This window comes from Bos indicus x Bos taurus, chromosome 3 (assembly GCF_003369695.1).
Source record: "Bos indicus x Bos taurus breed Angus x Brahman F1 hybrid chromosome 3, Bos_hybrid_MaternalHap_v2.0, whole genome shotgun sequence".
Classification (NCBI taxonomy): domain Eukaryota; kingdom Metazoa; phylum Chordata; class Mammalia; order Artiodactyla; family Bovidae; genus Bos; species Bos indicus x Bos taurus.
In genome coordinates this window covers 98,200,372-98,226,194 of record NC_040078.1, presented here as the reverse complement: position 1 = coordinate 98,226,194, position 25,823 = coordinate 98,200,372, and the positions used below count along the sequence as shown (strand labels likewise).

Sequence of the window (25,823 nt, the reverse complement as noted above, 5' to 3'; positions counted from 1 at the left end):
ATAACCCTGCATTCATTTTTAATGGAACATTTCAGGATTGTAGGTGGAACACAAGAATGAAGTATTAAAATGTTTCTTCTCACATGACTAGTTTTACATTTCCTTCCATTGATTTCATAAGCAGATTATATTTTGCACATAAAGCCAGGACTTTCAATGTTGGATGTTATGGAATTTCAAAAATACACACTCTACTCTGAACATAGCTTCAGAAATGTTCCTGGTTCAGCCTTTGTAGATGCCTACAAGTTTCTATAATGTTCAATTATCAACTATAATATTACATTTTTAATTCTGTCTTTGAGATCAAAATAGAAGAAAATGCAGAGCATTGAATGTTTCTGGATGAAACACTTGGACCTTCCGGTTCTACTAGAATTATCACAAGTGTGAAGTCAGAACTGAGACTGTCATTGGAATCTGAGGCACTAACATTGCCCTTATAGAAACCTCGGCGAGCCTCAAGATGGCTACAATCAGAGAGCCCTTATACAGGGCACAGTCTTCCTCCTTTCCCTCTGACATTCCTTCCTTCTTTCTTTCCTCTCTTCCTTCTGTCCTCCTTTTCTTTCTTTCTTCCCTTTTTTTGTGAAGAGACTATATTGTGTTCATTTCTTTTCAGTGATATCAGCTGATACCTCAGTAAGATTTTGAGCGAACAGGCAGAGACAGTGAGAGGTAGTAGTGGTAGATGTTTCAAGAGATGTAGAAGCAGAGAGGAGAAGACAGACTTCACTGGGGTAGAATCTGACCGCTTCTGGTCTTCCTCCCCTCTGGTTGCCTCTCTGATGTGCGTGTATGAGAAGGTATATGCACGTGTGTGCATGTGATATTTATTTGAGTACACAATGTTAGATCTTTACATCAAAATTCCTCAGCTGAATAATCTCATGAGGTATGACTTATCTTCCCCATTTTGTGGAGGAAATAAATTAGATCAGCAGAGAAAAGCCATTTACCCAAGGTCAGTCAGCATGGTTAACCCAGGATAAAACCCAAGGTTATTGGATTAAAAAAACTGTGTTCTTTTCATTAAGCAACTATCCTTCTCTAGCCTGAGTATAACCTTGTCTCAAAATTACCTTCTTTCTGCCCCCGTCCCCGCCACTTTTGTTTATTAAACAGGGTACTCCCCTCACCTCTTTTTTCTTTATTCCAAATTCTATTTAGTTGAGTTTAGAGTTATCCTGAGTTATCCTGACTTATTCTGAGTTATCCTATTACTATTACAGTTATCCTGAGTTATCCTATTACTATCTTGCTTGGGCAGCTTCAATGAACGTGTAGTTTCACTACATGTACCAAACACATCATGTTAGAAAGGTATAAATTCTGGCAAGAAAATCTCTAAAGTATTATTCTTATATCAAATTCACTGAGAGCTTCGTACACTAACAGATCAAAAGAAAATGCACAGGTCTTTGTTTTCCCCCCAGCTATTAATGCGCAAGGACTGGAAAGGTCACTTTTGTAGAAACCCCAGGAGACTCAAGAAGCTACAGTCAGAGACTATATCTGGAGATCAGTTAGAAGAATGATGCCTTCTGAGTTACCACCCTTCCCATTCCATTTACCTCTGAGTCTAAAGTAAGCAGAGGAAATGATCATGGTGATGAAGACCATCAGAACACACAGGATCACAGTCATATCCTCCAGCCACATGACATCCAACTCGAAATGTGGATCTGAAATGGGGACTGTAGAGAGATGCAAGTGTTAGAAGAGTCACAGCAGGGAAAGGAGGACTGGATTACAGACTAACAATAGTTTCGCTTTTCACATTCCTATTGCTCCATACTTCTGGGCTTGTATGAGGGTGAAGGAAATGTAGGCTGGGTTGTGTAGACGATCCTGGAGATGAGCACATTTGGGCTAAGTGTGGAAGAAGGCTGTGAAGAGGCAGATATTGTTTCTTCCACCCAAGCATCATGACATTTGCTCTGGTTGGCCATTATACCCTTGTCTACTTCACGAGGTGCTGCAGGCCCTCAAGAACTCTAGACCTCTTGAGAAATATGATGAAATAAAATAATCTGGAATGAGCAGAATCTATGAGATGAAAAGGATATTATAATTCTCAAAGGTTATCCTCTTACCTATAGCAGACAGCTTCTGGAAAGTATGTTTTCAGGGTGATTATAAAAGTGGAGAATATTCCCACCTCATAATACTGATTAATATGTCTTGTGATGGAAGCACCATTACCAACAGTTAGGGTATCTGTTTCATTGCTGGTCAGCTATGCCTATACAAAATTACTTTCCTATGTTAACTCTAGTTTGTTTCACTGACATGATTGTTCACTGATTCATTCTGTCTTGTAGAGAAGGACAACCAAGAGAGTAAGGATGGGGAAACAGGAGTCAGGAGTCTTAAATCCATGTCCTTGAAATAATGGTTGAAATAACTGACAATATTCTTCTTGGAGAAGAGAAAACTCAAAAGTCACCAAAATTGTTGCCCTCACAATATATTCCATATGGTCGTAGACTGTACAAATGGAGGGTAAACTGTTTCCCTAATAAATATCTACTTTACCCTATAATTTGATATAAATTCTCAGCCCTTGACTAAATTGGAGGTCCCTTTATAAGGGTGATAGCTTGAATTTTTTTTAAATAGAAAAATTACTCTGGGGGCATGTGCAAAATGATCAGAGAGTGAAGTCAACAAGTCTCTCTCTTGGTCACACATCTCTATTTTTCTCAGATTAACATTAAGGAGAACTTCAAAGCTCTTCTCCTAAGGGGTAGAACAAAATTTAAAATAAAATTGAAAGAAAAGCTTGGAGATAAAATAGCTCTAGGATGCTAAGAGTACCAGAAAATTGTGTGTGTGTGTGTTTAAATCTATGCTGACTTTTTGGTTTTCTTTCCTTCCTACTTGGCTAGGGATGTCCATGCTTCGAAGGAAAGTTAAGGTCATGGTGGGGTGTGAGTGAAGAAAGACATGCCATGAGCTTAGGAGAAAAGGGAAGAAGAATGATGGCAAACACATGTAACCCAATCTTCCCACCAGCTGAGACCCCAGACAGGGAATTGTGACAGAATCCATAGATAATGCTAATAATAATGATAGTAATAATAATATCAAACATTAGTGTGGTTTGCACTATGTGTGAACCCAGACTAAATGACTTCAATATATTGACTAATTTAACCTAAAATAACCTTATGAAATAGGCATTATCATCAATATTTTAAGGATGAAGAAACTACAGTTCAGAGACTTTAAATAAGTCCCTCAAGTTCACACAGTTAGTGGTATAGCCAAGAAAGTCTGACTCTACTCTGGCACTGATTCTTGGGAATAAATAGTATACATCTCTTGCAGGTTTCTCTGTGCATGACCTCCACAGAAAGCAGGAAGAGCAGAATATGTCTGTTGGAGACTCAAATGCTGGCTATTTCTTGAGAAGAAACATTTACCTGCATTTAGAAAGACAATCTGATTTATTGTAAAATATTCAGAACAAGGGACACATGATTTGAACCCCAGTAATAATTTTATTATTTGCTGGGTCAACTGATGTAAGTTGATCAAATTTTACATTCTGCTGTATCTGAAGTTCCAAAGTGCAGATAATAATAAACACTGCATAAAGATGTTAAGAATTAAAATATACAATGTTTGTGGAATTTCCTGAAAATTCATATCTGTTAAATGAATTGACAAGTGCTTTCTGAATAGATAAACATCAAGAAGGAAAATCAGTCCAGAAAGTCACGACAAACAGAAAGTTGCCTAAATAAGGAATGAGGCCGCTAAATGAGATAGTTACAGAGGAACCAATATCCATGGAGGAAAGTCCATTTTAAGTAAGGAGAAGAAAGTTCAGTAGCAATTAGAAAAGAGATTAGTGGATGGGTGTTCCTTGCCTAATTACCAGGAGTTGTGAGCACTGTGGGTGAAGGCCTCTGTGATCAATGACTTAGTTTTAGGTCTTCAAGTTAGAGTAAGCAAAAATAAAATTTTAATTTCCAGATTCACTATTAAGGATTCCAGATCTGCTTTGACAATGACAGTGACCTGCAAACTATTCTTGGGGTTTTCTGTTTTATCCAATGGAAGCCTCATAAATCATTAAGTACCCAGGCAATATTTCCCTGTAATGACCAATTCCTTTTCACAAGACTGCTGACTAAATATCTCTTTCTTTTTAATTTTATTTTTAGTCTTTCCATAGAGGATCAGTACACTACAGTTATTGAAACAGAGGTTTAAGTGCATGGTTGGGGTCCAGGCATTGCCATTACTTAGCTGTGTGAATAGCTATTCAACTTCTTTGTATTCCAGATTTTATCACATATAAAATCTAGTTCACTGAAGAGTAAATGTATTAATATTATAAAATCCATACAGCACATAATAAATATTTAATATGTACTAGCTATTACCATAGTATCTTGCTCCTTTCCTCTAGCACAAATGGAGAGAGTATTTAGTTTGCTAACATGCAAAGCAAGATTCAGGTATGGCTTTTCTTAAAGTGAAATATAAAAGCAGTTTCCAGTCTAGTATTATTTAAGACTATTTGGTCTTTATTGCATAGGAGAAAATTAATAAATAAAATCCTCTGAATAGTTCAGCCCCACTTTGTGCATGGGGACCTCAAAGATAGAGCTGAGGACCCATTTTAAAATATGCTGGGTTCAGCTATCCCCAAACTTTTACAATTGCCCTTTCCACTTCACCTTCAAAGAGAGTCAAAGAGAGCCAAAGGGAAGGATCAGTTTCAGTTGTCCATACAGACCATGAGTAGTAGTAGTGTTAATCTGGCTCTTGGTGACCCCATGGACTGTAGCCTGCCAGGCTCCTCTGTCCATGGAATTCACCAGGGAAGAATACTGGAGTGGGTAGCCATTCCTTTCTCCAGGTGATTTTCCTGACCCAGGGATCAAACCCAGGTTTCCTGCATTGCAGGCAGATTCTTTACCATCTGAGCCACCAGGGAAACCTGAGAGCAAACCATAAACTTAAGCAAAATATCTGTGGACATATAAATCATTTTGAGAAGAAGACTTTTTACTTTGTATCAGTCTCTTAGAATAATCTATAACCCCCAACGTTTAAGATATACTGAATTATTATCTCGTCTAAGCTAAGCTAAAAGTACAGGAAGAATTGGCTGGATTTTTGGCAGAATATAGTTATTTTACTGAAGAAAATATTTTCTTTTGCTAAGGAGAAGAGATATCAGCAGTTTGTATCATTAAACTCACAAAATTCTGGAGGCTGGAATCCAAATCCAGTGACCTGAGGTCCAAAAATTTATTGTTCATGGAATTCAAACAAATATTTGAGGTACAAGAAGAAATCAAGCTTTCAGATAAACAGCATTGTTACTTTTCTTTGGCTAAGTGTTTTACCAGATACTGAGCACTTGGAGATAATTTTCACAAAGTTTTCATCTTTTTGGTCCCACATACCTCTTTTTCTGTAATGCAAATAGAAAATGAGGGAGACAATCATACTGAATGAAGTCAAGAATATTAGTATGCCCACTAACCAAGGAGGTAGTGCATTGCAGGAGCAACCTGAAAAAAAAAAAAAAATACAGGGAGCTCACCATCAGTTATTGGTGTGGAGATACTTCAGATTGGGGGAAATGCACCAGAAAAACAAGATTTATAGTTTAATGCCATCCCTTTGTATATATTTAGAACAGGACTAAGGGTGGAGGGGCAGGAAATATAAGGCTAAGGCTTAGGACTAGCAGATCCCGAGTATCTAAAGGCTTAGGTCTAAAGCTGTTGGTCACTGGGACAAAAGCAGAGCTGTTTCTAGGATGGGAGTGGTTTGGGGCTGAGGCTAAACAGACCCAGAAGAAAGTAACTCATTTTTCTTTTTCTTCCTCTAGCCCATCAATCAGTGTGCTGCATTAGGGAGAGATATAAGCACTAGTCCTTATTATATCTAGATTCAAAATAGGCCAGAGTAGGATAGGTCTGGAGACCTCTGAACTGCCTAAGAGATCATAAGAGCTCTGAAAGTAAGAATCTCATGAAAGGTTGTTAGACAACATACTGCTTAAAATCTTATTTAGCACACATCACTGTGGTGTCATTTGGCTCTCTAGTCTTTCCATGAAAATATTCTATTACATGGGGGGAGGGGGGTGGCTCGGATGGTAAAGTGTCTGCCTGCAGTGAGGGAGACCCAGGTTCGATCCCTGGGTTGGGAAGATCCCCTGGAGAAGGAAATGGCAACCCACTCCAGTACTCTTGCCTGATGAATTCCATGGACAGAGGAGCCTGGTAGGCTATAGTCCATGGGGTCACAAAGAGTCAGACATGGCTGAGAGACTTCACTTTTTCTTTTAACAACACAAGTGGTGTCCATTCCTCCATTGTGGAGTATTATGCATAGTCTAGGGTTTCCCAGATGGCTCGCTGGGTAAAGAACCTGTTTGCCATTGCAGGAGATGTGGGTTTGATCCCTGGATTGGGAAGATCCCCTGGAGGAGGGCAAGGCAACCCACTCCAGTATTATTGCCTGGAGAATCCCATGGACAGATAAGACTGGTGAGCTACAGTCCATAGGGTCACAAAGAGTTGGACATGACTGAAGCAACTTAGCAGACACACATGCACAGTCTAACTTAATGTTTAAAATCTGGGATGCAAAGATTCATGAGCATCATGGTGGCATAGATGGCTCTCATTTTTGTCTCCCCATCAACATCAAAAATGTGGCATCTGTCCATAAAGAGAAGTACCTCTACAAGACACACAACCATACACCAAGGGACCTGGGAAGAGTTCTGCTCACCTGTGTGTCGGGTAACAGGAAGACAGTACCCAGTACAGGCTCTCAAACATAGTGGAGATTGTAAACTGCTTCTGGCTCCTCTTATCTGTGCTCCTAGAGAACATGCAGAACACTGAGCTACTAAAGAGAGAGGCTTTGTGGAAGTCCAGGTTTTCAGCTAGAAAGAGACCTCAGAAGAATGTAGTCTTGAAAGATAGAGCTATACCAGAAAGGATCTGTGAATTTGAAGGTTTAATTCATTAAATTATTTATTTTAATTGGAGGATAATTACAATATTGTGGTGGTTTTTGCCATACATCAGCATGAATGGGCCACAGGTATACATGTGTCCCCCCCATCCTGAACCCCCTGCCCACCTCCCTTCCCACCCTATCCCTCTGGGTTGTCCCAGAGCACTGGCTTTGGGTGCCCAGCTTCATGCATCAAACTTGCCCTGGTCATCTATTTTACATATGATAATGGACATGTTGAATTTGAAGGTTTTAAAACAGTACACCTTCGAGTCATGAACAGCTATTTTTTGTGTGTCTTAAAATTTCCCCCTAAATCCTCCAAGTCCATTTCCCCTGAAGCAGCTTGGTTGAGATGGACAAAACTTTCCCCTTGGGAAAGGTAAGCTACCTGGAGTACCTCTCCCTGTATGCTCTATTTTCCTGATACTGGGTACTATTTAAGTGACTATGCAGCTGTTTCTGCCCTGTGCATTCAGGACTTTATTTCCTGCCCTGATGGAGTCACTGTACTATTTAAGCAGTCAAGTGAGAGATACGTGTAAACTGTGTTAAGTGTTAAATGCTAAATGTTTAAAAGCTCGGGGGAGGAGCCAAGATGGCGGAGGAGTAGGACGGGGAGAACACTTTCTCCCCCACAAATTCATCAAAAGAGCATTTAAACGTCGAGCAAATTCCACAAAACAACTTCTGAATGCCGGTAAATGTTTAAAAGCTCTCCCAGTTTGTTGGGAAAGCTATCACCATAGGAAAAAATAATAATTTGAATTTGATTGAGGTACAAGAAAGCCCAGCCTTTCAGACACACAGCATTGTCAGAAGGTCAAGGAATGGTGAGCATCTAGTAACAACCTAAGAACTTGGAACTTTCTGAGGCACACAGGCTTGGAAATCAGGGGTCATGCAGCTTTAGCTCCCCCTTCCCCTTTACATCTCCCGTCCTTCAAACCCACTTACTTTGCAATCTATGATGTAGAGCAATACTGGATGCCATGGTAAAGGTCAGTGGTAGAGCCAGAATTAAGCCCAGAATCAACTTCCAAACTGTATTCCATAGAAACGGTTTATCTGAAATAGATTCATTCAAACCATTGAGGATCCCACAATGCTGAGATATTGGACCTAAGCTAGTCTGGGGAGGTGGTTATAATTGGGTGAGCAGAAAGCGACCAAGAGTCTGAAGTAGGACTAAGCCAAACGTGATTTAGTTTGAGACTAGAGCAAAGGTGAGTGAAGACTGCTCATTCCAATTCTTCCCATCCATTCTATCTCATGTTCCCCTTGAAGTAGGGCTGGTTTCTTCCCACTAAGCCTCAGACCAACTCAGTTCTTTAGTCCTTTTGTTTAAGCAACCAGTATATGTGTAGTCCTGAGTTCTCCAATGTGTTCCTGGGTCTGGCATTTTTCTTCTTGAATACATTTAAAGATTATGTAAACTTTCCTCCTCTCCTATTCAGATGAACAAACATCTGCTTTTGTTTGCCGATTTGCACATACTGTACATAGATACCTGTCATTTCACTGGGAATCTGATATTTTTCTCCCCAGAGAAATAAACACAAAGTATTCTAAAAGTAGTAAGTTGCTAAACCTGTTGGGGACTTATTCCTATTATAATAATCTTGAATTGGGATTATTCAATTTCAATTCTCTTGAATTGAGATTATCCCTCGCAGTATTTGGCTCCAATATTAATTTCACAGACATATACAAATACTAATACATGTACAGTTACTTAGCAGTTTCCAAGGCACTCATTTTGTTTTATTTCAATCTTTCAAGTATCTATTATTTTTTTGCTTATCAACTGCGTGCCATGAAATATTTGAAGAGGCTGGGGTATATCAAATACAACCAAGATCTCTACCTCTGACAAAAAAAAACATAATAAATAATCTATATAGTAGGTTAAAAGGTGATAATGCTATATAAAAGAGAAAAATTAAAAGAGGGTAAGGTGATAGGAAATCCCAGGAAGAGGGAGTGGTACAAGTTGCGTTTTTTAAAAAATTGGTTTGTCAAAGTGGTCTTTATTTCAAAGGTGAGATGAGTACAGACTTGAAGGAGACAGGTAATTTATTGGAATTATAGCATTCTGGCAAGAGGGAACAACTGGAGCAAAGACCCCAAAGCAGGGGCAGTTCTGTCTTAGTTGGGGAACAGCAAGGAGGCCCGTGTGATTGGACTAGAGGAGGCACGAGGGAACATTAAGGGGTAGGTTAGGTAGAACAGGAGCACAGGTAGTGCAAGGGTGTCGTGGGTCATTCCACTCACAATACAATGGGGAATCATTGCAGGGTTTTAAACAAAGGGTCACATATGTTTCACGTTTTAAATGTGTCCTGATATCCAAAAGAGGAGACTACACTATTGTGAACAGGAGAAGAAGTAGGGAGAACTTTATAGGTGCTATTGCCAGTATTCAGACCATGGACAATAGTGTCTTTGACTTAGATAGCAGCAAAGGTCGTAAGAAGTGGTGAGACTCTGGGTATATTTTATAAGTAAAACTAGTATTATCTCTTGACATATGTGATATCGAATATAAGAGAAAAATGGGAGTCAAGGATGACTTCAAGGATTTTTTTCTAAGAAACTAAAAATATGAAGTGTGACTGGGAAGGCAATAAATCACACAAGTTAACAGGTAATTAAGAGTTTAATTATAGATCTGTTTCATTCATAATACACACTAGATGTCAGTATTGAGATTTTGAGTTTAAAGATGAAATTAGGGTTTGGGAGAGAGGTCTGGATAAACGATATCATTTGAGGAATTATTATGATTTTGTGTTAAACTATGAGATGGAATTAAGTCACATTAGAGAAAAGTGAAAGTCGCTCAGTCATGTCTGACTCTTAGCGACCCCATGGTCTATACAGTCCATGGAATTCTCCAGGGCAGAATACTGGAGTGGGTAGCCTTTCCTTTCTCCAGGGGATCTTCCCAACCCAGGGATTGGACCCAGGTCTCCCACATTGCAGGTGGATTATTTACCAGCTGAGCCACAAAGGAAGCCCAAGAATATTGGAGAGGGTAGCCTATCCCTTCTCCAGCAGATCTTCCTGACCCGGGAATTGAATTGGTGTCTCCTGTATTTCGGGAGAAGGCAATGGCACCCCACTCCAGTACTCTTGCCTGGACAATCCCATGGATGGAGGAGCCTGGGGGGCTGCAGTCCATGGGGTCGCTAAGAGTCAGACATGACTGAGCGATTTCACTTTCACTTTTCACTTTCATGCATTGGAGAAGGACATGGCAACCCACTCCAGTATTCTTGCCTGGAGAATCCCAGGGATGGCAGAGCCTGGTGGGCTGCCATCTATGGGGTCACACAGAGTCAGACACAACTGAAGTGACTTAGCAGCAGCAGCAGCTCCTGTATTGCAGGCGGGTTCTTTACCAACTGAGCTATCAGGGAAGTCCACAGAAGAGGGGGAAAAAAGAAGACTCAAAGACTATGCCTTGGGAAACTTGTATTATCAAGAACTCAGAGTGAAAAAGATGAAGTAGCAGAAGAGAATAAGGAAGAAAACAAGCAGGTAGGTGAACAAAGCCAAGAGAATCAGATCAGATCAGATCAGATCAGTCACTCAGTCGTGTCCGACTCTTTGCGACCCCATGAATCGCAGCACACCAGGCCTCCCTGTCCATATAGTATCCTAAAAACCAAGTGAAGAGAGTATATTTATTTTTCTCTTCAGTTAATAAATTTGATGACAATGGCCATCATTTGGAGAACAAACACACAGATCTCACTTGATAGTACAATGCTTATCTTCTCCTCTTGACCAGTTACAGGGTTTCGAAGGTAGCAGGTGACATTTCCATGGGTGCTCTGTATTAGAAGGGTCATCTTCATGTTGAACAATTTGTCTGTATCTTGTGAATGGGATTTTGAGGAAGGTGGGATGATCTCTTCTCTGCTGTCTCTCCATTCCATTTGAGGCTGTGGAAACCAACCTCCTGAATTACACTCCACTAAAAGACCTTTGGTATTAGGAGGATGCACCAGAATCTGTGTTTCTAGGCTTGTAGCTGTTGGAAAGAAAAGGGAAAACAAGATTCAGGTGGTGGGTTGGGGAAATATGAGAGTAGGAAAAGCCCCTTTCCACTGTAAATCTTTTTGTTTTTTGTTTTTATTTTATTTTTAAACTTTACATAATTGTATTAGTTTTGCCAAATATCAAAATGAATCCGCCACAGGTATACATGTGTTCCCCATCCCGAACCCTCCTCCCTCCTCCCTCCCCATACCATCCCTCTGGGCCGTCCTAGTGCACCAGCCCCAAGCATCCAGCATCGTGCATCCACTGTAAATCTTATGCCTGTAGGTATACTGACAGCTAAGCACTGTAAGGTTCTGATTGTTCCTACGAGCTAATCAAAAGGGAAACAGGCTAAGCCAGACTGAAGTGTTGTGGTATACAAACTTAACACCCCAGTCCTAAAAAATCAGGACAGTGCATTTGTTTGATCTATTCATTTAGACAGTCAAAAATATTTATTGATTATTTTCTAAACCTAGGAGACTGAGTTAGGTCATGGATGAACAAAAACAATCAAGATCTCAGTCCTCATAGAATTTATAGTGTAACATTTTTCTTATATTTTCACCATTAATCTCATCAGTTCAGTTCAGCTGCTCAGTCATGTCCGACTCTTTGCAACCCCATGAATCACAGCACGCCAGGCCTCCCTGTCCATCATCAACTCCCGGAGTCTACCCAAACCCATGTCCATCAAGTCGGTGATGCCATCCAGCCATCTCATCCTCTGTCGTCCCCTTCTCCTCCTGCCCCCGATCCTTCCCAGCATTAGGGTCTTTTCCAGTGAGTCAACTCTTCCCATGAGGTTACTATAATGTATTATTAAATAGTAAATAGTATAAAGTCTAGTTTGCAGCTTTAATTGAAACTTTAATTTATGTGCTCTTTGGCTAACCCAATATTATCAAAACAAATTCTTATGTATCTGTTTAGAGAAAATAAACAAGTTTTTGAAAAAATTTCAGTATGTTGCTGGGGATGTCAGACTTGCCTAAACTGTGAACAAAGAATGAGCAGAGGTTTAAAAAATTACTCCATTTTACTTTACATTAAAGTTACTTTAAATTAATGTCTGTTAAAATTTCTGCAGTGATGGAAGTATTCCATATATCTGTGGTCCAATCTGTAGTGTTTGCTACATGAGACTTTAGCACCTAAAATGTAATCAATGAGATTAAAGAACTAAATTTTCAATTTTAATTTTTACTTTTAATTTTATTAAATAAAAATTGAAGTAGCCACATGTGGCTAGTGGCTATCACATTGGATAGGTTAGTTCTAGGCAATACAGATGAGTGTCACAATAGCCAATGAAAATGTTATGTGTGAATGGGCCTTGGACCCTACCCTTATGCCCTCACATTTGGGAACCCCTTCAATTAACTTTGAGTCTTCCATTTCCCCACCATTTCTGTGCTATTCAGAAAACTTGAAGACTGAGGTAATTTTGGAGGACATGGAAGATTCTGGATAAGGCTTTTTGAACTAGATTTAGAACGAGTTCAGTTCAGTTCAGTTGCTTAGTCGTGTCTGACTCTTGGTGACCCCATGGATCATGGTACACCAGGCCCCCCTGTCCATCACCAACTCCCGGAGTCTACTGAAACTCATCTCCATTGAGTTGGTGATGTCGTCCAACCATCTCATACTCTGTTGTCCCCTTCTCCTGCCTTCAATCTTTCCCAGCATTAGGGTCTTATTTTCAAATGAGTCAGTTCTTCACATCAGGTGGCCAAAGTGTTGGAGTTTCAGCTTCAGTATTAGTCCTTCCAATGAACACTCAGGACTGATTTCCTTTAGGATGGACTGGCTGGATCTCCTTGCAGTCCAAGGGACTCTCAAGAGTCTTCTCCAACACCATAGTTCAAAAGCATCAATTCTTCTGTGATCAGCTTTCTTTATGGTCCAACTCTCACATCCATACATGACCACTGGAAAAACCATAGCCTTGACTAGATGGACCTTTGTTGGCAAAGTAATGTCTCTGCTTTTGGTTGGTCATAACTTTCCTTCCAAGGAGTAAGTGTCTTCTAATTTCATGGCTGCAGTCACCATCTGCAGTGATTTTGGAGCCCCCCAAAATAAAGTCAGCCACTGTTTCCCCATCTGTTTGCCATGAAGTTATGGGACCACATGCCATGATCTTCGTTTTCTGAATGTTGAGCTTTAAGCCAACTTTTTCACTCTCCTCTTTCACTTTCATCAAGAGGCTTTTGAGTTCCTCTTCACTTTCTGCCATAAGGGTGGTGTCATCTACATATCTCAGGTTACTGATATTTCTCCTGGCAATCTTGATTCCAGCTTGTGCTTCATCCAGCCCAGCGTTTCTCATGATGTACTCTGCATATAAGTTAAATAAGCAGGGTGACAATATATAGCCCTGATGTACTCCTTTTCCTATCTGGAACCAGTCTGTTGTTTCATGTCCAGTTCTAACTGTTGCTTCCTGACCTGCATATAGATTTCTCAAGAGGCAGGTCAGGTGGTCTGGTATTCCCATCTCTTTCAGAATTTTCCACAATTTATATTGACTCACACAGTCAAAGGCTTTCGCATAGTCAATAAAGCAGAAATAGATGCTTTTCTGAACTCTCTTGGATCGATGATCCAGCGGATATTGGCAACTTGATCTCTGGTTTTTCTGCCTTTTCTAAAACCAGCTTGAACATCTGGAAGTTCATGGTTCACGTATTGCCGAAGCCTGGCTTGGAGGATTTTGAGCATTACTTTACTAGCGTGTGAGATGAGTGCAATTGTGTGGTAGTTTGAGCATTCTTTGGCATTGCCTTCCTTTGGGATTGGAATGAAAACTGACCTTTTCCAGTCCTGTGGCCACTGCTGAGTTTTCCAAATTTGCTGGCATATTGAGTGCAGCACTTTCACAGCATCATCTTTTAGAATTTGAAATAGCTCAACTGGAATTCCATCACCTCCACTAGCTTTGTTCGTACTGATGCTTCCTAAGGCCCACTTAACTTCACATTCCAGGATGTCTGGCTCTAGGTGAATGATCACACCATTGTGATTATCTGGGTCATGAAGATCTTTTTTGTACAGTTCTTCTGTGTATTCTTGTCACTTCTTCTTAATATCTTCTGCTTTTGTTAGGTCCATACCATTTCTGTCCTTTATTGAGCCCATCTTTGCATGAAATGTTCCCTTGGTATCTCTATTTTCCTTGAAGAGATCTCTAGTCTTTCCCATTCTGTTGTTTTCCTCTATTTCTTTGCATTGATTGCTGAGGAAGGCTTTCTTATCTCTCCTTGGTATTCTTTGGAACTCTGCATTCAGATGGGTATATCTTTCCTTTTTGCCTTTCCTTTTCCTTAGTTTGATTTAGAACTAAGTAGTCAGTAAATTGAGTCAAGGAGAAATGGGAATAAGAATGATTATTAAAAAGACAATTGTAAAGATTTAGGTCACTTCTAGAGTCAGGTTTTACTAAAGTGTTGCCAAGAAATAATTGAAAAAAATAGTAATAAATCCTGAATGGATTCTGTTGACACTTTACAGATCTAACAGTGCATATGGATGTGGGAAAACAGACAGTTCTTGCTGATAAAGGTAATGTGTGCAGAGATAAAATTTGCATTCTTAATTCTCCACTTTTCCCCATTTAAAGACTAAATATATGAATCTGAACTTGCTAACTAAACCCTGACTATGAAATGGTCAGAAATATTGAGAATATTCTTAATACTCAGCCTCAGATGGACTGAGAATCATGGATGCATAGAAGTCTCAGAGGGATCCATCCTTACCTGTGACCTTTACCTCTGTGATGGCCTCCTCATAGAAATCACCATCTTTGAAGAAACAGTGGTACGTCCCGTCATCATCAGCATTCACACTAAAGATTCTGAGGGTCACCTTACCCTCTCCAATAGCGTCTGTGAGGAGCTCTGTCCGCTCCACATAATTAGAGATGGTTTCTCCATACAAGTCTTTACCATCCTTGTACAGGTGAACAGGTCTTTTGTAGTGGTTCCGGAACCAGCGTATCTCCATGTGTTCTGCAGTCTGTGGTGGGGACAGCTGGCAACTGAGCTCAACTTTTCCACCCAGTGGAGCCAAGATTGGCCCCTCTATACCATTCACTGTGAACTGCTCTGGGAAGGGAGACAGTAACCACAGGGTGAGAGTATGAGCCAGGGCACAGCATTTACTTGGTTCATATATGTACCTCCTGAGTTCCTAGCTTTCTAGGTATCAATGGGCTTTTAGTGTCCCACTCTTTGCAACCCCATGGACTGTAGCTTACAACGCTCCTCCGTCCGTGGGATTATCCAGGCAGGAGTACTGGAGTGGGTTGCCATTTCCTTCTCCAGAGGATCTTCCCAACCCAGGGATCGAACCTGGGTCTCCTGCATCGTAGGCAGATGCTTTACCATCTGAGCCACCAGGGAAGTCCACAAATACCACCTATACGACTGCCTTAATTTTTTAGTGTCTTTCTAGATACTCCCAAATTTTCCCTTTGAATAAGATCGAGACATACATTTCAAGGAAATAGAAAAGCAGAGACCAGCTAAAAGTCCACCAGGCTAGGTACGTAATAATGGTACAGTATTGAGAAGAGTTCCCTGTGCTATACAACAGGTCCTTACTATTTATCTATTTCATACACGTGGTGGTGGTTTAGTCACTAGTCATGTCAGACCCTTGTGACTCCATGAACTGTAGCCTCTGTCCATGGGATTTCTGAAGCAAGAATACTGGAATAGGTTGCCATTTCCTTCTGTAGGGGATCTTTCTGACCCAGAAATCAAACCTGAGTCTCCTGAATTGCAGGTGGATTCTTTACCACCCGAACCAGCAGAGAAGCCCCTATTTCATATATAGTAGTGTGTATACGTCAATCCCAATCTTCCAGTTTATCCTGCACATCCTTTCCTCCCTGGTAACCACAAGCTTGTTTTCTATATCTGTGACTGTTTTGTAAATAAGTTTTAGATTAAAAAATAAGTTTTACCATTTTTTAGAGTCCACATATAAGCAATATCATTTGATATTTGTCTTTATGTCTGACTTACTTCACTCAGGGCCACATTCTGCAGGTCCATTTATGTTGCTGCAAATGGCATCATTTCAACTTTTATGGCTGAGTAATAGTCCCTTGTATATAAGTACCATATCTTCTTTATCCATTCATCAATAGCTACTTAGTTTGTTTCCATGTCTTGACTATTGTAAATAGTGCTGCAATGAATATTGGGTGAATGTATCTTTTTGAATTATGGTTTCTCTGGATATATATCCAGGTGTGGGATTGCCGGAACATATGTTAGTTCTATCCCATCAGGAAGCTTCCATAAGCCTCTTATCCTTCTCTGTCAGAGGGCAAACAGACTGAAAACCACAGTCACAGAAAACTAACCAATATGATCACACGGACCACAGCCTTGTCTAACTCAATGAAAGTATGCATGCCATGTAGGGCCACCCAAGACAGACAGGTCATGGTGGAGAGTTCTGACAAAATGTGGTCCATTGGAGAAGGGAATGGCAAACCACTTCATTATTCTTGCCTTGAGAACCCTATGAACAGTATGAAAAGGCAAAAAGATAGGACACTGAAAGATGAACTCCCTATCTTTAGGTCAGTAGGTGCCCAATATGCTACTGGAGGTCAGTGGAGAAATAACTCCAGAAAGAATGAAGAAACAGAGCCAAAGCAAAAACAAAACTCAGTTGTGGATGTGACTGGTGATAGAAGCAAAGTCCTATGCTATAAAGAGCAATATTGTATAGGAACCTGGAATGTTAGGTCCATGAATCAAGGCAAATTAAACGTGGTCAAACAGGAGATGGCAAGAGTGAACATCGACATTTTAGGAATCAGTGAACTAAAGTGGACTGGAATGGGTGAATTTAACTCAGATGACCATTATACCTACTACTGTGGGCAAGAATTCCTTAGAAGAAATGGAGTAGCCATCATAGTCAACAAAAGAGTCTGAAATACAGTACTTGGATGCAATCTCAAAAACGACAGAATGATCTCTGTTCATTTCCAAGGAAAACCATTCAATATCACAGTAATCCGTCTATGCCTCACCCAGTAATGCTGAAGAAGCTGAAGTTGAACGGTTCTATGAAAACCTACAAGACCTTCTAGAACTAACACGCAAAAAGATATCCTTTTCATTATAGAGGACTGGAATGCAAAATCAGGAAGTCAAGAAGCACCTGGAGTAATAGGCAAATTTAGCCTTGGAGTACACAATGAAGTAGGGCAAAGGCTAACAGAGTTTTGCCAAGAGAACGCACAAGGCATAGCAAACACCCTTTTCCAACAACACAAGAGAAGACTCTACACAGGGACATCACCAGACGGTCAATACCAAAATCAGATTGATCATATTCTTTGCAGGCAAAGAAGGAGAAGCTTTATACAGTCAGCAAAAACAAGGCCAGGAGCTAACTGTGGCTCAGATCATGAACTCCTCAATGCCAAATTCAGACTTAAATTGAAGAAAGTAGGGAAAACCACCAAAAAATTCAGGTATGACCTAAATCAAATACCTTATGATTACACAGTGTAAGTGAGAAACAGATTCAAGGGACTAGATCTGAAAGACAGAGTGCCTGATGAACTATGGATGGAGGTTCATGACATTGTACAGGAGACAGGGATCAAGCCCAATACCAACAAAAAGAAATGCAAAAAAGCAAAATGGCTGTCTGAGGAGGCCTTACAAATAGCTGTGAAAAGAAGAGGAGCAAAAAGCAAGGGAGGAAAGGAAAGATATACCCATCTGAATGCAGAGTTCCAAAGAATAGCAAGGAGAGATAAGAAAGCCTTCCTCAGTGATCAGTGCAAAGAAATAGAGGAAAGCAACAAAATGGGAAAGACTAGAAATCTCTTCAAGAAAATTAGAGATACCAACGGAACATTTCATGCAAAGATGGGTTCAATAAAGGACAGAAATGGTATGGCCCTAACAGAAGAAGAAGATATTAAGAAGAAGTGGCAAGAATACACAGAAGAACTGTACAAAAAAGATGTCCAAAGCCCAGATAATCACGATGGTATGATCACTCACCTAGAGCTAGACATCTGGAATGTGAAGTCAAGTGGGCTTTAGGAAGAATCACTACGAACAAAGCTAGTGGAGGTGATGGAATTCCAATTCAGTTCAGTTCAGTTCAGTCTCTCAGTTATGTCCGACTCTTTGTAACCCCATGAACTGCAGTACGCCAGGCCTCCCTGTCCATCACCAACTCCCAGAGTTTACTCAAACTCATGTCTGTTGAGTCAGTGATACCATCCAACCATCTCATCCTCTGTCATCCTCTTCTCCTCCTGCCCTCAATCTTTCCCAGCATGAAGGTCTTTTCAAATGAGTCAGCTCATCACATCAGGTGGCCAAAGTACTGGAGTTTCAGCTTCAACATCAGTCCTTCCAATGAACACCCAGGACTGATCTCCTTTAGGATGGACTGGTTGGATCCAGTCCAAGAGACTCTCAAGAGTCTCCTCAAACACCACAGTTCAAAAGCATCAATTCTTTGGCGCTCAGCTTTCTTTATAGTCCAATTCTCATATCTATACATAACTACTGGAAAAACCATAGCCTTGACTAGATGGAAAAAGCAAGAGAGTTCCAGAAAAACATCTATTTCTGCTTTATTGACTATGCCAAAGCCTTTGACTGTGTGGATCACATAAACTGTGGAAAATTCTGAAAGAGATGGGAATACCAGACCACCTGATCTGCCACTTGAGAAATTTGTATGCAGGTCAGGAAGCAATAGTTAGAACTGGACATGGAACAACAGACTGGTTCCAAATGGGAAAGGAGTACATCAAAGCTGTATATTGTCACCCTGCTTATTTAACTTATATGCAGAGTACATCATGAGAAATGCTGGGCTGGAAGAAGCACAAGCTGGAATCAAGATTGCCAGGAGAAATATCAATAACCTCAGATATGCAGATGACACCACCCTTATGGCAGAAAGTGAAGAGGAACTCAAAAGCCTCTTGATGAAAGTGAAAGAGGAGAGTGAAAAAGTTGGCTTAAAGCTCAACATTCAGAAAATGAAGATCATGGCATCCGGTCCCATCACTTCATGGGAAATAGATGGGAAAGCAGTGGAAACAGTGTCAGACTTTATTTTTGGGGGCTCCAAAATCACTGCAGATGGTGATTGCAGCCAGGAAATTAAAAGACGCTTACTCCTTGGAAGGAAAGTTATGACCAACCTAGATAGCATATTGAAAAGCAGAGACATTATTTTGCCAACAAAGGTCCGTCTAGTCAGGCTATGGTTTTTCCAGTGGTCATGTATGGATGTGAGAGTTGGACTGTGAAGAAGGCTGAGAGCCGAAGAATTGATGCTTTTGAACTGTGGTGTTGGAGAAGACTCTTGAGAGTCCCTTGGACTGCAAGGAGATCCAACCAGTCCATTCTGAAGGAGATCAGCCCTGGGATTTCTTTGGAAGGAATGATGCTAAAGCTGAAAGTCCAGTACTTCGGCCACCTCATGCGAAGAGTTGACTTATTGGAAAAGACTCTGATGCTGGGAGGGATTGAGGGAAGGAGGAGAAGGGGATGACAGAGGATGAGATGGCTGGATGGCATCACTGACTCGATGGACGTGAGTCTGCATGAACTCCGGGAGTTGGTGATGGACAGGGAAGCCTGGCGTGCTGCGATTCATGGGGTCGCAAAGAGTCGGACACGACTGAGCCCCTGAACTGAACTGAACTGAACTGACTAGACGGACCTTTGTTGACAAAGTAATGTCTCTGCTTTTTAATATGCTGTCTAGGTTGGTCATAACTTCCCTTCAAAGGAGTTATTTCAAATCCTAAAGATGATGCTGTGAAAGTGCTGCACTCAATATGCCAGCAAATTTGGAAAACTCAGCAGTGGCCACAGGACTGGAAAAGGTCCATTTTCATTCCAATCCCAAAGAAAGACAATGCCAAAGAATGCTCAAACTACCACACAACTGCACTCATCTCACACGTTACCAAAGTAATGCTCCAAATTCTCCAAGCCAGGCTTCAACAGTACATGAACTGTGAACTTCCAGATGTTCAAGCTGGATTTAGAAAAGGCAGAAAAACCAGAGATCAAATTGCCAACATCCATAAGATCATTGAAAAAGCAAGAGAATTCCAGAAAAATATCTATTTCTGTTTTATTGACTATGCCAAACCCTTGACTGTGTGGATCACCACAAACTGTGGAAAATTCTGAAAGAGATAGGAATACCAGACTACCTGACCTGCCTCTTGAGAACTCTATATACAGGTCAGGAACCAACAGTTAGAACCAGACATGGAACAACAGACTGTTTCCAAATAAGGAAAGGAGTACATCAAGGCTGTATATTGTCACCCTGCTTATTTAACTTGCATGCAGAGCACATCATGAGAAACGCTGGGCTAGATGAAGCACAAGCTGGAATCAAGATTGCCAGGAGAAATCAGTAACCTGAGATATGCAGATGACACCACCCTTATGACTGAATGTGAATACAAACTAAAGAGCCTCTAGATGAAGGTCAAAGAGGAGAGTGAAAAAGTTGGCTTAAAGCTCAACATTCAGAAAACTAAGATCATGGCATCTGGTCCCATCACTTCATGCCAAATAGATGGGGAAACAGTAGAAACAGTGACAGGCTTTATTTCTTTGGACTCCGAAATCACTGCAGATGGTGACTGCAGCCATGTAATTAAAAGATGCTTACTCCTTGGAAGGAAAGTTACGACCAACCTAGAGAGTATATTAAAAAGCAGAGACATTACTTTGCCACCAAAGGTCTGTCTAGTCAAAGCTATGGTTTTTCCAGTAGTCATGTATGGATGTGAGAATTGGACTATAAAGAGAGCTGAGAGCCAAAGAATTGATGTTTTTGAATTGTGGTTTTTGAGAAAACTCCTGAGAGTCCCTTGGACTGCAAGGAGCTCCATCCAGTCCATCCTAAAGGAAATCGGTCCCGAATATTCCTTGGAAGGACTGATGCTGAAGGTGAAACTCCAACACTTTGGCCACCTGATGTGAAGAACTGACTCATTTGAAAAGACCCTGATACTGGGAAAGACTGAAGGCGGGACGAGAAGGGGATAACAGAGGATGAGATGGTTGGACGGCATCATTGACTCAATGGACATGAGCTAGAGTAAACTCTGGGAGTTGGTGATAGACAGTGAGCCCTGGCATGCTGCAGTCCATGGAGTTGCAAAGAGTCGGACACAACTGAGAACTGAACTGAACTGAAACAAACATATGAAAAGAAGCTTAATATCATGTGTCATTAGTAACTATAAATTAAAGCAATCAGATACTACCAAAAACCTATTAAAATGGCTGAAATTCAAACACTGACAACATCAAATGCTGACAAAGATGTGGAGCAAAAGAAACTCTCATTGTTGGTAGGAATGCAAAATGTTATAGCCACTTAACAGAAGAGTTTGGCAATTCCTTACAAAGCTCAATATGTAATCACTATATGTTCTAGCTCTCCGCCTTCTAGATATGCAACCCAAATGGGGTTGCATCCACACAAAACTACATCCACACAAAAACTCACATCAATGCTCCTAGCATTTTTATTCATAATTGCCCTCAAATTAGAAGCAAACAATATAACCTTCAATAAGTGAATGAATAAACAAACTCTGGTACATCCAGACAGTGTAATATTATTCAGTGGTAAAAGAACTGAGCCGTCAAATCATGAAGATGCATGGAGGAAACGTAAATGCTTACTGCTAAGTAAGGGGGTCATTATGAAAGGCTATGTATGTACTGTATGATCCCAAGTACATGACATTCTGGAAAAAGGCAAAACTAGGGGAAGAGTGAAAACAGCAGTGGTTACTAGGACTTCAGCAGGAGGGAGTGATGAACACAAGGAACATAGGATATTTTTAATACGGGGTAAAATGGTTCTGTTTGATACTGTAATGGTAGACACATGGCATTATGCATGTATTAATATAGCACATTTGAGGATTTAAGAGCTGAGCAACGAAAAAGGTATGACCGCAAGGTGGCAGTAGCACCTGTATTTGAGAAGCAGTTTGACAGAGGCGTTGGTGACAGTCCCCACAGTATGAGAGACCATTTAGAGGCACAGGGAGCACCATGCAAAGGGCGAGAAGGGCAAGGGAGCTCCCAGGGGAGAGACAAGTCAGGGAGAAGTTTTATGTGTCTAGCAGTGTCACCCCACAGCACAGTGAAGAGTCAGGGCTCTGCAGGACAGTAGTGGCTTGGGGTCTCTCTAGCTACAGGGCTTATCTTACCTATGGCTAGCAGATGTTGGGTGCAATTCCAAGGGACATGGAAAGCATAAAGGCATTACATAGTTAAAAGTATGCTCATTTTTTAATATATTTAAAACAATTGGATATGTAAAAATTTGAGTTTGACAATGGCAAGCTTTTGAGTGAGAGGGTCTCAGCCTTACAGAAGTAAGCAGTGTAGGGCCAGTATGCAGAGGCCACTTGCATTCATTTATGTAATAATTTGTTAACACCCAGGGAATTTTATAACACCAAGTACAAACCCTAATGTGAACCTGATTTAATAATATTAATAATTATCAATATTGGTTCATCAATTTCAGTAAATGTATTGATACTGTACTATAGATGTTCGTAGTATGGGAAACTTTGGAAGGGCAGGGAGAAGAAGGGAGAATGGGGTTTTATGGAAATGCTATGTAATTTCTTTTCAACAAATATTTATTTATTTGGCTGTGCCAAGTCTTAGTTGCAGCATATGGGTTCTAGTTCCCTGACCAGAGATCAAAGCTGGGTCTCCTTCATTGGGAGCATGGAGTTCTAGCCCCTGCACCACCAGGAAAATCCCTCTGTGTGGTTCCTACACAATTTTTCTGTAAAGATAAAACTGCTTTAGAAAATAAAGTAGTAAAATTTAAAAAGTCAATGAGGATAAAAAGTAGGACAAGATAAAGGGGGATTTTGGAAACATCATAATTTACAAAATAAAATAAAAATCCAAAGCAAAAAAGCTCTCTGCATATTCAAAATATAATTAATAAATCAATAGACAATTATAAACTGGTAAGAAATAAGTGGGATAGGTACAACAGATAAAAAATTCCCAATATTTAAGAGTTCTTAAACAGCAATGAAGGAAAACCAACAGTACAAAGCAGATGTGGAGTAAAGACCTATGCAGGCAGTTCAGAGAAAATGAAACAATTTTTGTCTGAAAGATATTAAGTCTCACTTATTAACAAAAAGGTAAAATGCAATCACTATGAGAATTTATTTTTCATCTGTAAGTTTGGAAAAGATAAACAGCTCTGGTACCTGTAATATCTGAAATAGTGATATTACCTGTTGGTGGAAATGTAGACTAGTAACGATTTCAGAATGACATATTCAATACCATAATAAAAAAACACATAACCTTTGACAAGCAGGTCTATTCATTGGAATATTTGCTACCTTTGTACTCACAGGTATGCTCAAAAACATATGTATAAAGACATTGGTAGCAGCGCTATTTTATTAGCCAAAGGCTGGATCCCACCTAAATGTGCATCACTTAGATTTCTGTCATTTAATAAGCAGCTTTTTGCTAGAAATGTTTAAATCTTATGCTCCATTTGATGTCTCAGGCTTTCTATTTTTGTTGTTCAGTCACCCAGTTGTGTCCAGCTCTTTGTGATTCCACTGACTGCAGTGGGCAGGCCTCCCTGTCCCTCACCATCTCCCAGAGTTTGCCCAAGTTCATGCTCATTGCATTGGTGATGCCGCCCAGCCATCTCATCCTCTGACACCCTCTTCTCCTTCTGCCCTCAATCTTTTCCAGCATCAGAGACTTTTTCAGTGTGTCATCTGTTCGCATCAGATGACCAAAATTCTGGAGCTTCAGCTTCAGAGTCAGTCCTTCCAGTGAATATTCAGGGCTGATTTCCCTTATGACTGGCTGGTTTGATCTCCTTGATGTCCAAGGGACTTTCAGGAGTCTTCTCAGCACCACAGTTCAAAGGCATCAATTCTTTGGTATTGTGCCAAAGAATAGACAGAATTTTTATTACCTATCTCTAAATGTACTATTATTTCTGCTTTGCATAGATCCCTTTACAAATGTGGATTTTCATCACCTGTCAAGTTTCCACCAGCCTATCCCATCCTTTTTTTTTACTAATAATTCACATGGATTCCAGTATGGATCTGTGACCTAGACCACTTCCTCAAGGTATAAATAGTACTTAAATCTGTCTCCTAAATATGAATATTGGTTCTCAAGGGCAAGTATTAGGTCTTTATTTGCCTCTTCTCCATGGAACCTAACAAAAACCTGGGTACATGATAAAGAAGACTTGCTGATTAGAAATATTTTGTTTTTCTAACCATAAACTGGATCTTATAGTACACATCATCATAACATAACTACATATTAAATCTAGAAACAATGGTCCCTTTTGTTTGGTTCTTGTTTTCCCTAACCTACTTGATACTGGTGTGGCTCAGAAAAGTAGGAGAAAACTTCATACCTGAACTTGGCGTTATCATCTGCAGGAGGAGCGTGGCAACAAAGTATCTAGAGAAAGATTGTCCTGTCATTTCCATTACACCTGATAAGAAATGAGGCCCATTTAGAGACAGTGTTAACAGAAGCAAGAAGTTGCAGAAATCACATATCTCCACATCTTTTTTTCTGCAGTAATGGACTGCCAAATAGTGTTGCCAGACAAATGTAAGACTTCCAGTCTTATTTTAATATCAACAGTGATTTTTTTTGTTGTTGTTGGAAAATTTTCTTTTTTTTTTTTTCTCTAATTTTATTTTATTTTTAAACTTTACATAATTGTATTAGTTTTGCCAAATATCAAAATGAATCCGCCACAGGTATACATGTGTTCCCCATCCCGAACCCTCCTCCCTCCTCCCTCCCCATACCATCCCTCTGGGCCGTCCCAGTGCACCAGCCCCAAGCATCCAGCATCATGCATCGAACCTGGACTGGCAACTCGTTTCCTACAACAGTGATTTTAATAAAACAGTGACAGCTTTTTAGTATACATACTTTTGGTACAACATTTGGCATCCTGTAATTTTTATTTACTAAATCTGGTAACCTTGCTCTTAAGAATGGCCATTGTAATCACCAAGTCCAGCCACTGGCTCCTTTCCCATTAAAAGGTTTCTTTCACTCAGGTTAGATGTCATTTGTCTTCTGGTTTGTAAACTCCATTTGGTGAACTACTTCCGCAGGGAAAGTGTGTTAGTCCCTCAGTCATGACTGACGCTTTGTGACTCTAAGGACTACAGCCCACCAGCCTCCTCTGTCTATGGGATTTTCCAGGAAAGAATACTGGAGTGGGTAGCCATTCCCTTCTCCAGGAGATCTTCTTGACCCAGGGATCGAATCCAGGTCTCCTGAAATGCAAGTGGATTCTTTACTGTCTGAGCCACCAAGGAAGCAGGGAAAGTGGTTGCCTGTTTAGGGAATAGGTCCTAATCTTGAAGGTCCCAGTGTTCTAAACATAGACACAGTCAGTTACATTTAGTTATAAGGGAAAATCTAAAGACAGAGATTTAACCTATCTGGAGGGATGAACCAAGTAGCCATTTTAGAAGGGAATCTGACTTTCTTCTCTTTAGTTGGCACAATCCCTCTGAATTTTCTGCTCCTGGAGGACTCACAATTAGAGACAGATTTGTGGACCTGGTGATTGCAGCCATGAAATTAAAAGACGCTTACTCCTAGGAAGGAAAGTTATGACCAACCTAGATAGCATATTCAAACGCAGAGACATTACTTTGCCAA

The 25,823-nt window shown here is 40.4% G+C and overlaps 1 protein-coding gene and 1 non-coding gene across 2 annotated transcripts; both read right to left on the bottom strand.

The window, feature by feature from the left end:
• Window positions 1–1,242: 1,242 nt before the first annotated feature.
• Window positions 1,243–24,627, bottom strand: LOC113890517 (putative selection and upkeep of intraepithelial T-cells protein 1 homolog). The gene is made up of 7 exons (XM_027538365.1): window positions 24,547–24,627; window positions 14,814–15,161; window positions 10,763–11,041; window positions 7,960–8,070; window positions 5,430–5,537; window positions 1,575–1,697; window positions 1,243–1,292 (listed from the first exon to the last, which is right to left on the bottom strand). The coding sequence occupies exons 1-7, from the start codon at window positions 24,620–24,622 to the stop codon at window positions 1,273–1,275; spliced, it is 1,065 nt and encodes a 354-aa protein (XP_027394166.1). The 5' UTR covers window positions 24,623–24,627; the 3' UTR covers window positions 1,243–1,272.
• On the bottom strand, window positions 15,387–15,458 carry TRNAR-ACG. The gene has a single exon. It is a non-coding gene; the product is annotated as a tRNA-Arg (tRNA).
• Window positions 24,628–25,823: the final 1,196 nt, after the last annotated feature.